At 27.3% G+C, this 13,203-nt stretch overlaps 1 protein-coding gene across 2 annotated transcripts in view; it reads left to right on the top strand.

Annotated features, from left to right (window-relative positions):
* LOC111613950 (spermatogenesis-associated protein 20-like) overlaps positions 1-12,741 on the top strand; it is a 37,053-nt gene extending 24,312 nt beyond the window's left edge. For both annotated transcript variants that reach the window (XM_023355298.1, XM_023355299.1), the window contains 8 exons: positions 1,253-1,383; positions 3,418-3,597; positions 3,728-3,937; positions 4,020-4,212; positions 4,286-4,454; positions 4,530-4,738; positions 11,891-12,090; positions 12,168-12,741. In XM_023355298.1, coding sequence (XP_023211066.1) covers positions 1,253-1,383; positions 3,418-3,597; positions 3,728-3,937; positions 4,020-4,212; positions 4,286-4,454; positions 4,530-4,738; positions 11,891-12,090; positions 12,168-12,419 — 1,544 coding nt within the window. In that variant the 3' untranslated portion in view covers positions 12,420-12,741. The remainder of the gene's footprint in view (positions 1-1,252; positions 1,384-3,417; positions 3,598-3,727; positions 3,938-4,019; positions 4,213-4,285; positions 4,455-4,529; positions 4,739-11,890; positions 12,091-12,167) is intronic.
* The last annotated feature ends 462 nt before the right edge of the window (positions 12,742-13,203 follow it).

The raw sequence follows: 13,203 nt of genomic DNA, 5'->3' as shown, positions 1-13,203 counted from the left end.
GTTTGGCCGTTACATGACTCAAGCAACGGACTGGCTTTGAACAACAGACTTTCCGTTCGGCAGTTACGTGAGGTGAACAATGGTCTTACTGCGAACAAGTGCGAATGATGTTTCCACCGTTTTGCCGTTGCCAATGACAATCTGCTATTTTTATAATATATTAGTATTATTAAAATATATTATTAGTATATCTGAAGTACAGAGCTCCCGTTGAGATTCGGCTTGCTCCCTTGTTTATTATGTACATCACCTCAGTGCAAGGTATTTACATTTATTCAAGTGTTGTGCAAATCATGGCTTCTAAAAAAACAGAAAAGTGATTTCAATTGAAACAATGTAAGACATCATCAGAAGGAGTGAAAGTTGACAAAAAGTTCCTTGTCAAATGGGGGAGAGGTTCAGGAGTTAACCAACACTCATTATCCAAACAGAGCTGAGGCCAACAGGATCAATGACACCCTTGCCCATCATTTCCGACAGGTGTTGAAGAAGAGAGAGAAATAGACGACCTTGGACATGTTTTTCAAGAAACCAGCTGCCAAAAAACAAAGGATGGAACAAGAGGAGATGACCCTGCAAGCTCTGGTAGCCTCTCCTGAATCTGACTCCGATTAAAAACAATAAAAAGAGATCTTCTGCAATGTGTAAAAAGTCTGTATCTGTATGAATGTGTAAAGAAGTGTTCCTCCACCTCCTCCTCACGACATCTGACTACCCGGCATAATTGGTGACTGCTCCATTTTCATTTTTTTTTTATAGTACAGTACGGTTATTTTATGCCGCGGAACGAATTATATGTTTTAACATGTATTTCTATGGGAAAATGCGTTTCGTATAACGGACGTTTCACTTAACGGACGTGCACCTGGAACGGATTAAGTATGTTATACGAGGCACCACTGTAGTTGTTTATTCAATAAGTTGAGAATTTTTGTCTTTCACTTATTGATCAATAAATAAATAATTTGATTTAATAATAGCTTATTTTTAGTATGTTATATTGGAGAACTTTAATTATATTCAGAAATTTTCACATTTATTAAGATAAATTACAATTAAGATTAAATTTATAAGAAAAATATAGGAATGCCATATCCGATTTCTTTTGAAAATGGTCAGGTTGCTTATAAAAATATATTTTAATTTAGAGCTAATTAATAATTGTTAATAAAAGAAATATAAATAACATTATCTTTTATGATAAAAATTATTTTTATAAATTATTAATTTATTATTACTTTAAACTTTTCAGTAAATTTTAACTTTTTGTTGCGGCTGTATAAATTGAATCCCAATTCAAATGAAGGGAAATTAGCCTTGAAAATGTGTCTTCATACAATGATAGAAATGTCTAAAGGAGGAATTCATGATCATATTTGTCAGGTAGAAAGAATTTATAATTCTAGTTATTTAAGTGATAATAAGGAAAGATACATCTAATAATTTTAGAATTATAATTTAAAAAAAAAATTTTTTTAAACAATTCTAATTGAGCAATGTAGACATTCATTTGTCTAATAATGAATATTGTAAAAATATAAAGTATTCTATTATAATTTTCTATGATACTTAAAATTGTTTGAAGGGTTAACTTTCAAAATGTTATCAATATAAACTGTTCTAAGGGAATGCTTGCTATCAAATATTTGATTAGTTCAAGTAGAAAAAAATGTGAAATGCCTATATTAGTTTTCAGAGTAAGCAAGTATGAAAATGATTTTAATTTGTAGAAAGATAACTCTCCTTAAGTTTATTATTATTTTTTTAAATCATAAGAATTTCATTAACAGTGTGTGCTTAATTTTTAGTTCACTTATAATTATTTTTTAAAAAATTTTAATAAGAAAATTCAACATTATCCATAACACACAGAAATGATATATGATTTTCTGCTTATTTGATGGCATATAGAATGTTTATTCAAAGAAAAAAAAAAACTCAAGAATTGCCTTACACCCTATATGTAAAGCTAAAGCTTCTAATAAGCTAATGTTTAACTTATTAGGGGTGAACATTAACCTTTAATTAAAAAGGAATTTGAATAGATAACCTGAGATGTAAGTGGATTATTTTGAATGTGGGATATTCTACAATACATATTGAAGATGTAGAGTTAATCTACAGTACAAGCATGCATAATTTTAAGAGTCATAAGTTTTGGTTGTAAAAACAGTTAAATGGAGATACAATTTAATCCATAATTTAATTTTAAGATGTGGGGAGTTAGACAAGGTATTAATGTCTGTACAAAATTTGATTGGTGTAAAAGAAAAAGCCTGTTTTATTATGGTGTAAGCCAACGGTGGGCAACCCCCGGCCCGCGGGCCAGCTACGGCCCGCGAAAAGTTTCTATCCGGCCCGCGAGATGTTTAGAAGAAATTATAAATAAATATTTTTCGATGTAATTCGTCTAGTTTAAATTGAATATTATTTTCTGAAGTGTTGTAACAGCAATGACAGGAAAAAATAAGGGAGTCATTTCCTTATTCAAACAAAGAATGGGAAAACAGAATTTTTCTAAATTATTTATATCTCATCGCGTCATCCATCAAGAAAATCTATGTGCAAAAGCTATGCAATTAGAAAATATAATGTTTGTCGTATCCAACTACATAGTGCTGTTTTTATTGTGTTTAAAGTCATCTAGATTATACAAATAGGTGAGCCGTTCACAGCCCGGCACACGCATTTGTAAAATCTAAGTGACTCATACAACATGGAATTCATATAAAACGGAATAATCAACAGTGTTATAGGGGGTTCGACTGTAGTAATTAATTTCTTTTTATTTATTTATTTCATATTTTCAGACTAAAAATTTACAGGTCACAAGGTGTCAATTAACTACTATGGCCCTCGGAAAAAGCGTAAAATTTATTCTGGCCCATGTTATAAAAAAGGTTGCCCACCCTTGGTGTAAGCTATAGTGATTCAGCTTCTCTGTCTAGCTTACAACAAGCTTGGTTCCCTACTTCATGGATTACAGATTAGATAATGCAGTTCTTATAAGACCAACTATTGCATTTTAAACTTTTTAAAATTAAGCAGTAATCATTTCTGAATTTCGATAAGTGTTACATCCTTTACCTTTTTGGGAGGAATTTGAAACTAGAATGATAAAGTTAAATAATTCCAAAATTCATCAGTATTAGTTCCTGATAAGATTGCCAATTTTGTTACAATATTACATATTATTTTCATGCTGACCTTGTTGCATGTTTTATCTCTTTTTTTTTCTGGGTCATTTCAATAAAGATAGATTTAAATAAAACTAATTTTTTTTTTCTAAATATTACTCATATTTCAAAATTATATTTTAATTCTCAATTAGTGTCTTCAATTCAATGCAGTTTTTCAGTTATCTGAATATCACTGATAAAGTAAATTTATTAAAACAGAAATATTTTATTTAATTAGGGATTTCATCGTTACTCAACAGATCAAGAATGGCACATACCACATTTTGAGAAAATGCTTTATGATCAAGGACAACTTGCTGTTTCGTATTTAGAAGCATTTCAGATTGTCAAAGAAAAGAAATTAGCTGATATAGCCTGTGATATTCTAAATTATGTTTCACGAGATTTAAGAAACAAGGTAAACTTAATTCTCTAAGATAAAATTCAAATCTCCTTTATTAGGTTTTAGATTACTACAAAAGGAAAAAATAATTGGATTCTTTAAATGATGATTTAACGATTATATTAGGCTAATTCTTTTTTTTTAGAATGGTGGCTTCTATAGTGCAGAAGATGCTGATTCCTTGCCAGATCATAATGCAATCCATAAAAAAGAAGGTGCATTTTGCATTTGGACTCAAAAAGAAATTAAAAGTCATCTGGGACGAACCCTAAATGAGAATTGTAACATAACTTTAGCAGATATTTTTTGTAAATACTACAATGTTCTACCCAAAGGCAATGTTGATCCTTATAAAGTAAATAGAATGCTTGACTATTTTTAAAAATTTAATAAGTTTTTAAAACATTTATTCATTTCAAATCACTTTACTTTCTCAGGATCCACATGATGAGTTAAAAGGAAAAAATGTCTTAATGATTAGAACTTCTGAGGAGGAAATTGCAAAAAGTTTTAATATAACTGAAAAAGTAGTCAAAAAAGCACTGGATCAGTCAAAGGAAATTTTATATGAAGTACGTCAGAAAAGGCCAAAACCTCATCGGGACGATAAATTTATTACTTCGTGGAATGGTATTTCAAAATATCACTTTTTGAAATAAAAATATTGCATATTAAATAAATTATTTTATTTATGGTCATATAGCTTTGATGATATCTGGATTTTCCAAAGCTGGACAGGTTCTTCAAGAACAGCATTATACTACTCAAGCAATAGAAGCTGCTAAGTTTATATATAATTATCTCTTTGATAAAACTGCAAGGTGTATGTTAAGAAGTGCTTATAGAGATGAATATGATAATGTAGTTCAGTTGTACGTATTGGTGTAATTTTATTTTTAAAATGTTTTAAAATATATTTTAATCATTTTTTCGTGTATAATTTAAAGATCAAAACCAGTGCCTGGAGTATTAGAAGATTATGCATTTACAATTCGAGCTCTACTTGATTTGTACGAAGCTTGTTATGATCCCTGGTGCATTGAATGGGCTCTTGAGCTTCAACAGTTACAAGATGAATTGTTTTGGGATTCAGAAAATGGAGCTTACTTTTATAGCATAGTATCTGATTCATCAATTATATTACGGTTAAAAGAAGGTTAGTAATTTTTTAAATAAATGAAAAATAGTAATTTAAATTTTAATATGAATGTATTAAAACTTATAAAACATATAAAACTATTTCATATGAATAAATCTAAAAGAGAAAAGAAAAAGTTTGAAAATAAAGAAATATATATTGTTTTTCAATAAATAATAGGATTTATTTTGCTAAAATGAAGATATAACAAATACACATTAATTTATAATCTTTAATCAATTGACATGCTGCAAATTCTGACATTTTAGTTAGATAAATTAATTTAAAAGTTAACATATTTAATTCAAGAAAATGACCAACAGGTTCTTTCCTGTTATATTCATTTTTATTATTTTCAATACTTGTTCTACTCTTAAGAGTTTCACAATAATTTTTTATTTATTACTAGCTGCAAGGACCTGCTTCGCTGGGTTTTTATTTGTTCGTACATTTGTATGTAATATATTTTTTNTACACCATTTTCATTATCAAAATCATATAATGAGAACCTTTGTCAAAACTTGTTCAGTTTCAGAAATCACAAGAAAAATATGTATGTAGCAGTGATAAAAGTAAAAATATCAACAAGAACCAGGATAATTTTTTGCTTAAAAAGACAAAACAACAAAATGGAGAAAATTTATTTTTGAAAAGGTGAAAAGACAATCACAAAATACACTGTGTCAATTGCCTCTGTCAAGAATAAAGATCAATATGCAGAGATGTTGAAATTGTTTTGCTGATAATGAGATATTGAATTTGAAATTTATATTTACTAATATCAAATTCAACATTCAGTACATAGTCCATACAAGACAATAATATTTGGCAAACAAGTGCTAAAACAACATTCATTATAAAACTAAAAGCATTTATTTATTTGGCCAGATTATATACAAGAGTAATCGTCAAAATTTGTAGGAGTTGTGAGATATAAATGGCAAGAGAATAGAAATGTTCTGCCTCTATCTGGTCTGGTTTTTGAAAAGGTTCAAATTATTGTATATTGCCATTCAATTCAACAATAAGTGGATATGTGGAAACCAAGTCAAACTTGATAAGTTAGCAGTTTTGAAGGAGTTGTTTATAAAACTTGTCACATTTTGTCCCATCAAACAACAATTAACAAAATTCTAGTCGGATTCAAAAGCAAATATATATTTAAATAGTATATTACTTCAGAGTCAAATAAGTGCAGATGTAAACATTTTGTGTGTTTGATACTTTATACACTTTTTATATACATCAAACTTTAAAATTTATGCAGGAAAACAACCTGAATGTTTGTTTATATTCTTTTAGCAACTAACCAGTAGAAGCTGTGAAGATACTTGTGGAGTCTGTCTTCAAGACTGGGCAAAATTGCTATTTTTAATATCCAAAACTTTACTGACAATAATAATAAAGTTTAAAATATTATTGAAAGCTTAAATTTATAATGACATTAACAAATTATCTTCTTCTCAATAACTGGAACAAATTACTAAGCACAATCAACAGAACCTTTAACGTCCAGTAATGAAATTTAATATAAAAATTGACGAACATTTTCGGTCTTAAACAAGATCTTCATCAGGTCAACACTATATTCCAAATTGGAATGCTCAGAATACAAGTTTTCAAAAATTTTTCAAACATGTTTTTGACTAATTAGAATGTAAAATGTATGTTCTCATGCATCAACAGTGATTCCAGTTACACTTACTGTTGTCTCTGACTTGGAAGTTTCAGGTATTTAGAATTACTATGCTACTGTATATCCTCCTGACTTTTAATGGAACTTTTCCAGTTTTCTTGTGAATGTGTCTTGTATTTTTAGGCTTTTATATATACTGACAAATGAGAAAAACTGTGATCTATTTAAGACAATATTGGCTTTATGGTTATGATCTGAAATATATCCTACTGCATTAGTGAAATATGCCTGTAAATTATGTTATCAGGATAACAATAGCAAATTTTACTTAGAACTAACAAGTGCTATAATAGTTTTATTGTGATAGAATTATTATTTTGTTGTATAAATGAAAGAATATTATATTGATATTTAATTATATATTTTTATAAAAATTTATAATTGAAACCAATATTGCATTGTATTACTACAGATTATAAATATAAAATGAATTTGGTTATAATGTGAAAGAATATTTCTGTTTAATCTTAATTTATTGATTTCAATGCTTGATCCCCAGATATAAATATTTCAATTGATTCGATTTTGCTAGCATGGTGAAAACTGTTCAACTAATTTGTTATTATTTGGTTTTGTAAAATATCATTTTGTAAAATTTATATTCCTGAATCATTTCAGATTTTTATCAATTACAATTTGAGAGGTGCATTAAAATTGCATATATTGATAGAAAATATGCTATAATGTTTCTGCAACTATCAAGTATCTGCTAGACATTATAAAAATGACATTATATTTTTAAGATAACAATATCAAACGATTGCTGTAATGCACTGGGCTATTTTTCTGCTTATTAATAGTAATGGAAAATAGCCCAATGCATTACAGCAATCTTTTGGCATTGATTAATAATATCTGGTTTTGACAGATTTATTTATGAAGATAATAAATAGGCATCTAAGCAATGTCTAATTAATAGCCTTTCAATATTATAAAGATAAAAATCTTTAATGTAAATTTTAAAAATTATTGTTAATAATTGTTTATTTTTTTAAATCTAAATTAAATTTTTTTTTTTAATCTAAATAATCAATGTAGATAGTGAAAAGAATCCATAAGAAATTTGGCGTACAATAGTTTGAATGTATTAATTAGTAACATGCTTTTTAGCTCTATTCTAGTCATACATATTCCAGATGTAACTTAATTGATTTATATAATTTTAATGTTTCTAAATTAACTGCTATTATTATTATTATTATTAATGTTTTGCAAATTGTAGTGTGTCTGTGAGATATGTGAGATAATTTGGTTTGGTTCAAACTTATAAGACCCTTAGACTTTCAGTAGATTCAAGAATAATCCTCCTCTCATGTTGAACAAAATCATGAGAATTACAAATGTAGCTTTAGTTTCTTATTGATGAAAGGTCTATATTTTGTATATGTAAGATAGACTGTGACTCCCAAAAGTGCATATATGGATTACAGTAAAATTTAAACATTTTGATTTATGTAACCCTGATGATGATGCATGATACAGCAGTTATCTCTAAAAACAGGTAAAGCAGATAATGATTTTGAAACATATACACCATTTTCATTATCAAAATCATATAATGAGAACCTTTGTCAAAACTTGTTCAGTTTCAGAAATCACAAGAAAAATATGTATGTAGCAGTGATAAAAGTAAAAATATCAACAAGAACCAGGATAATTTTTTGCTTAAAAAGACAAAACAACAAAATGGAGAAAATTTATTTTTGAAAAGGTGAAAAGACAATCACAAAATACACTGTGTCAATTGCCTCTGTCAAGAATAAAGATCAATATGCAGAGATGTTGAAATTGTTTTGCTGATAATGAGATATTGAATTTGAAATTTATATTTACTAATATCAAATTCAACATTCAGTACATAGTCCATACAAGACAATAATATTTGGCAAACAAGTGCTAAAACAACATTCATTATAAAACTAAAAGCATTTATTTATTTGGCCAGATTATATACAAGAGTAATCGTCAAAATTTGTAGGAGTTGTGAGATATAAATGGCAAGAGAATAGAAATGTTCTGCCTCTATCTGGTCTGGTTTTTGAAAAGGTTCAAATTATTGTATATTGCCATTCAATTCAACAATAAGTGGATATGTGGAAACCAAGTCAAACTTGATAAGTTAGCAGTTTTGAAGGAGTTGTTTATAAAACTTGTCACATTTTGTCCCATCAAACAACAATTAACAAAATTCTAGTCGGATTCAAAAGCAAATATATATTTAAATAGTATATTACTTCAGAGTCAAATAAGTGCAGATGTAAACATTTTGTGTGTTTGATACTTTATACACTTTTTATATACATCAAACTTTAAAATTTATGCAGGAAAACAACCTGAATGTTTATATTCTTTTAGCAACTAACCAGTAGAAGCTGTGAAGATACTTGTGGAGTCTGTCTTCAAGACTGGGCAAAATTGCTATTTTTAATATCCAAAACTTTACTGACAATAATAATAAAGTTTAAAATATTATTGAAAGCTTAAATTTATAATGACATTAACAAATTATCTTCTTCTCAATAACTGGAACAAATTACTAAGCACAATCAACAGAACCTTTAACGTCCAGTAATGAAATTTAATATAAAAATTGACGAACATTTTCGGTCTTAAACAAGATCTTCATCAGGTCAACACTATATTCCAAATTGGAATGCTCAGAATACAAGTTTTCAAAAATTTTTCAAACATGTTTTTGACTAATTAGAATGTAAAATGTATCAATGTAAATCAAACATATAAATATACAAAACTGGTGGCATTTTCATGAAAAACCAGGAAATACTGGCATAAATTAATTATTATTATTTTGTAATATGTTATGTATTATATTTATATTGGATGCAATTTTATAATTCTTAAAAATACCACCAATTTTTTTGTATATTTATATGTTTGACATAATGAAATTACTAACAAAAATGAAAATGTTTTCTGTCAAGAATTATTTTAGACTTTTTGATTTGTTAATTAAATTGAGTTTAATTGACTTATGATTAAACATTATTAAATATTGGTTGGAGGACCTGGGAGTTTCATATGCTTATCAATCTTGTGTATCAGATGATAACTTTTTTCTACTGAATTATTACAAACACTAAGTGATAAATATTGGTTGCAAGATAGGATGCCATTTCATCTTTTTTATGGTATATATGTACTTATTTACAATCACCATGATATTACTGATATACAATTAAATAAATAAGCAATTACCCACAAACCAGCAATTAATTCTCTTTTAAACAAACGTTTTCATCTATTTTAAATGGTCACTGTCAGGTTTTAATGTAAATGGAATGTTTATAAAAGAACGTAAACTCCAAAAATTTAAAAAGTTTGGACATTGTGAAGATACAAGCATGCTCAATGTTATGTTTAAAAAATTTGTTTTTTTTTTAATTGTTTTCCAGTTTTAAAAATATGAAGTTTATATAAAATATAAAAAAAAACCACAAAGATCTATTTTACATCAAAGCACACCCTCCATGCAGCTGCTAATGAGTCTATTTTTTTAAAATTGCTGTTCCCCTCCTAAACACTTTAAATATCTCCAGTTGTTCACGATATTTCAGGTTGGTCGGGTCCTCACACTGTTGCAGTAATCGGGCATTGTCAAAGTCAACCTGGACATCGTTATTAACAGCAAAAGAAGCCTATGCGGTAGAGGAGTTCTTTTACAAATATTCCATTTATGTTTAATAATACGAACCTTTAGAATATCTAAAGAAATCTTTTGTTAGGGCATGAATTTCATTTCTATTCATTGCTTGATGAATAAAAATGTTCCTTAACATCTTTAACATTGTTTAAGGTGTTTAAACTTTTTCAAGACTCATATTATGGAATAATATTAACGACCAATTCTGTTTGCTTTATATATTTGCATTTGTCATGTTACGATATGATGTTAATAATTATTAACGTATATTAATGATTATGTGTACCAATTATCTTATCTTTCTTTTCTCCCCTTGTAAAGCTGCAAGTCAAGTCAATNTAGAAAAAGGGAGAAACGACCGTCTTTTCCTACGAATGTTGTGAGATTTATAACAATTAATTGATAATTTTTTAGTTTAATTTGTTTTTCTTAATTATTTTTAATCGATATTTCTAAAAATTAGAAGGAGGGTCCCTAAAATCGAAAAAATAGAAATTCCTTTACAACGTTGCTTGATAGCATAAACAATAATACTGGTAAAATAAAATTTTTAACTTATTTAAAGAGAATAGTCTACATTATTTGGTTAACTAAAATTAAAATAAGAGTTATATATTCAACTACTCAAAACTGGGTATACTTAATAAACAAAGTGAAAAATAAAACTGTGCTGGAGATTGGTTTCTTTTGCTTTGTTCAAAAGAATTAAATTTGATAGAAATGTAAAATTATGTATAGCTCTTTCATTTTCACAAATTACTATGAATTACACATTTAGAAAGATCATGCAAGTTCAATAAATTGTTTTGTGATAGCAGAAATAGAAGAAGTAAAGAAATAACTTTGCTATGCAATGTGCTATTTTTAATAAATGCAATACAAATTGTTCAGAATTATGGTGACAAATGATAAACATTTTTATAGTTTATGGAGAATTATAGTAGTAGTATAATCTGGGACCCTCTGAAGAATAGCCAATAATTCAGAATTGTTTGTTTGATTATTAATCCAACATGCTAGTACTCTGTAAAGACAAACTATGCAAAGAAAGCACAGAACTACAAGCAGTTATGTATCAGACATGTTTGAAAGAGTTCAAAAACTGTCAGGACACCAATTTTTGGAGGCTAAAGACAACATTGATGACTTGATCCCGACAGATGAAGCAGTTCTGTCAAGAATAGTTAGGAGGATCTCAAATTTCTCTGCAGTGCGATTCTATAGTTATATGCAGTCTACATTATATTGTGCTGAATAAACATTGCTTTATTAGAGCTGGCACATATGTTTTGTGTTCAGTAGCATATGAGACTTATTTTCTTTCTCCCAAACAAGGACAACAAAACTAAAAACAAACAAAAACAAATAAATATTATATGAATCATTATGAATGTTAATTTTGTGTAATTATGTGTTTTACTGACAAACCTGCAAAAAGGTTAGCAGTTGTAATAAAGTATATTCATAGACTTTATCATCTTCAGACTGATTTTATTAAAGAGCATTCATAAAAAATAAGTAGTAGTGTGTGTTGTTACAGTAATATTCTGCAATATTCAGTTCACATATCAAATTTTGTGAAAATAGAAAAACATCTGGTAATCTAGCATTTTTGATAATCCAACACTAGGCTGGATTAGCATACCTTCTACTGTATTTCCCTATCAACTGTATGAAATTAAGCCATACATGTTGAATTTTATAAAACTTTGATACTATAAAAATATATGATTAAACCTTTATGTAACTTAAATATATTTATAAGTATTTATGAATATTAATATTATATAATCAAACATTTTTATTTCTTTAGATCAAGATGGTGCTGAACCCAGTTCTAACTCAGTCAGTGTAACAAATCTTTTGAGATTATATAATTATTTTAATGATAGATCATATCGAGATAAGGCGATACAAATATTAAAAGCATACGGACAGAGATTAAGACACCTTCCATTAGCTTTACCCGAAATGTTATGTGGCCTCATGTTGTTAAATTATCCTTCGCAAATGGTACGACTTTGTAAATTGCTATATACAGTATATAAAATCAATTTTGAAACTTAATTTTAATTTTTTTATTTTTGTAGATTATTGTCTCAGGAAGTAGAGAAGACAGAATGACTCAAGAATTTTTGAGATGCATTCATAACCATTTTCTTCCTTTTAAGACTCTTATACTTGCAGATGGTAACAAAAACAACATATTATATAAGAAAATTGACATTTTGAATCAACTAAAAAAAGGCCAAGCGACGGTTTACGTCTGTCAGAACAATACTTGTTCTGCTCCGATAAGTACTCTCGACGACTTAGATATGAAACTACTTCACGGAAATTAGTATAAATTCTTCTCAGACTTTCCCTAAAAAGTTAGGAATGCCTTTATTTAAAAAAAAGTTTATAATTAACTGTAGATATGTCCATATGAATATTTAGTAAATTATAAATTTAATTTCAAAAGTAACAATGAAACATATTACTAAATGGAGATTTATATTTTGAATATATTTGTTAATATAAAAAAATATAAAATTAAAATACGTTATTACAATACAGTGTCCAATTTATATTAGCTTTATCTGTAATTTTATACAGAATGGTTCAAAGTAAAATAATTCAAATTTATCTGAACTTGTTTTCAAAATATATTTATACCAAATATTAAACAAACTAATTAAAAAAATGTATCTAAAAACATTTTTGGATTTTAAAGTCTCTATATTATTATTAAATTAGAAAAAATTAAGAGCTTTTATTTATGAGAATGTTTGTTATTCCATAATATTTATTCTTAATCTTGTAATAACAATTATATTTATAGTTTGATACTTATTAAAAGTAATTCTTTCTACAGTTGATTATAAGACAGATGCTTAATTATGTTTTTAACTTTCCATTATAATTTGCATACTAATCAATTAACGTTATATCTAAGGTAAATAATTTTAATCATTAACAGAAAAAAATATGTACTAAATATAGTTACATAACTTCTAAAAATAAAAATAATTGAATGCTTGTTTTATTTAAATTAGCAAATCATTAAAAACAATTAATTTTATCATCATCACCATCTTTATTGATATTTCTCATACATGAATATCTATAAAGATGACGATGAAA

This window comes from Centruroides sculpturatus, unplaced genomic scaffold (genome assembly GCF_000671375.1).
Source record: "Centruroides sculpturatus isolate CEXI.00-Female unplaced genomic scaffold, Cexi_2.0 scaffold2084, whole genome shotgun sequence".
NCBI lineage: Eukaryota > Metazoa > Arthropoda > Arachnida > Scorpiones > Buthidae > Centruroides > Centruroides sculpturatus.
This window is presented reverse-complemented; position numbering and strand designations above follow the sequence as displayed.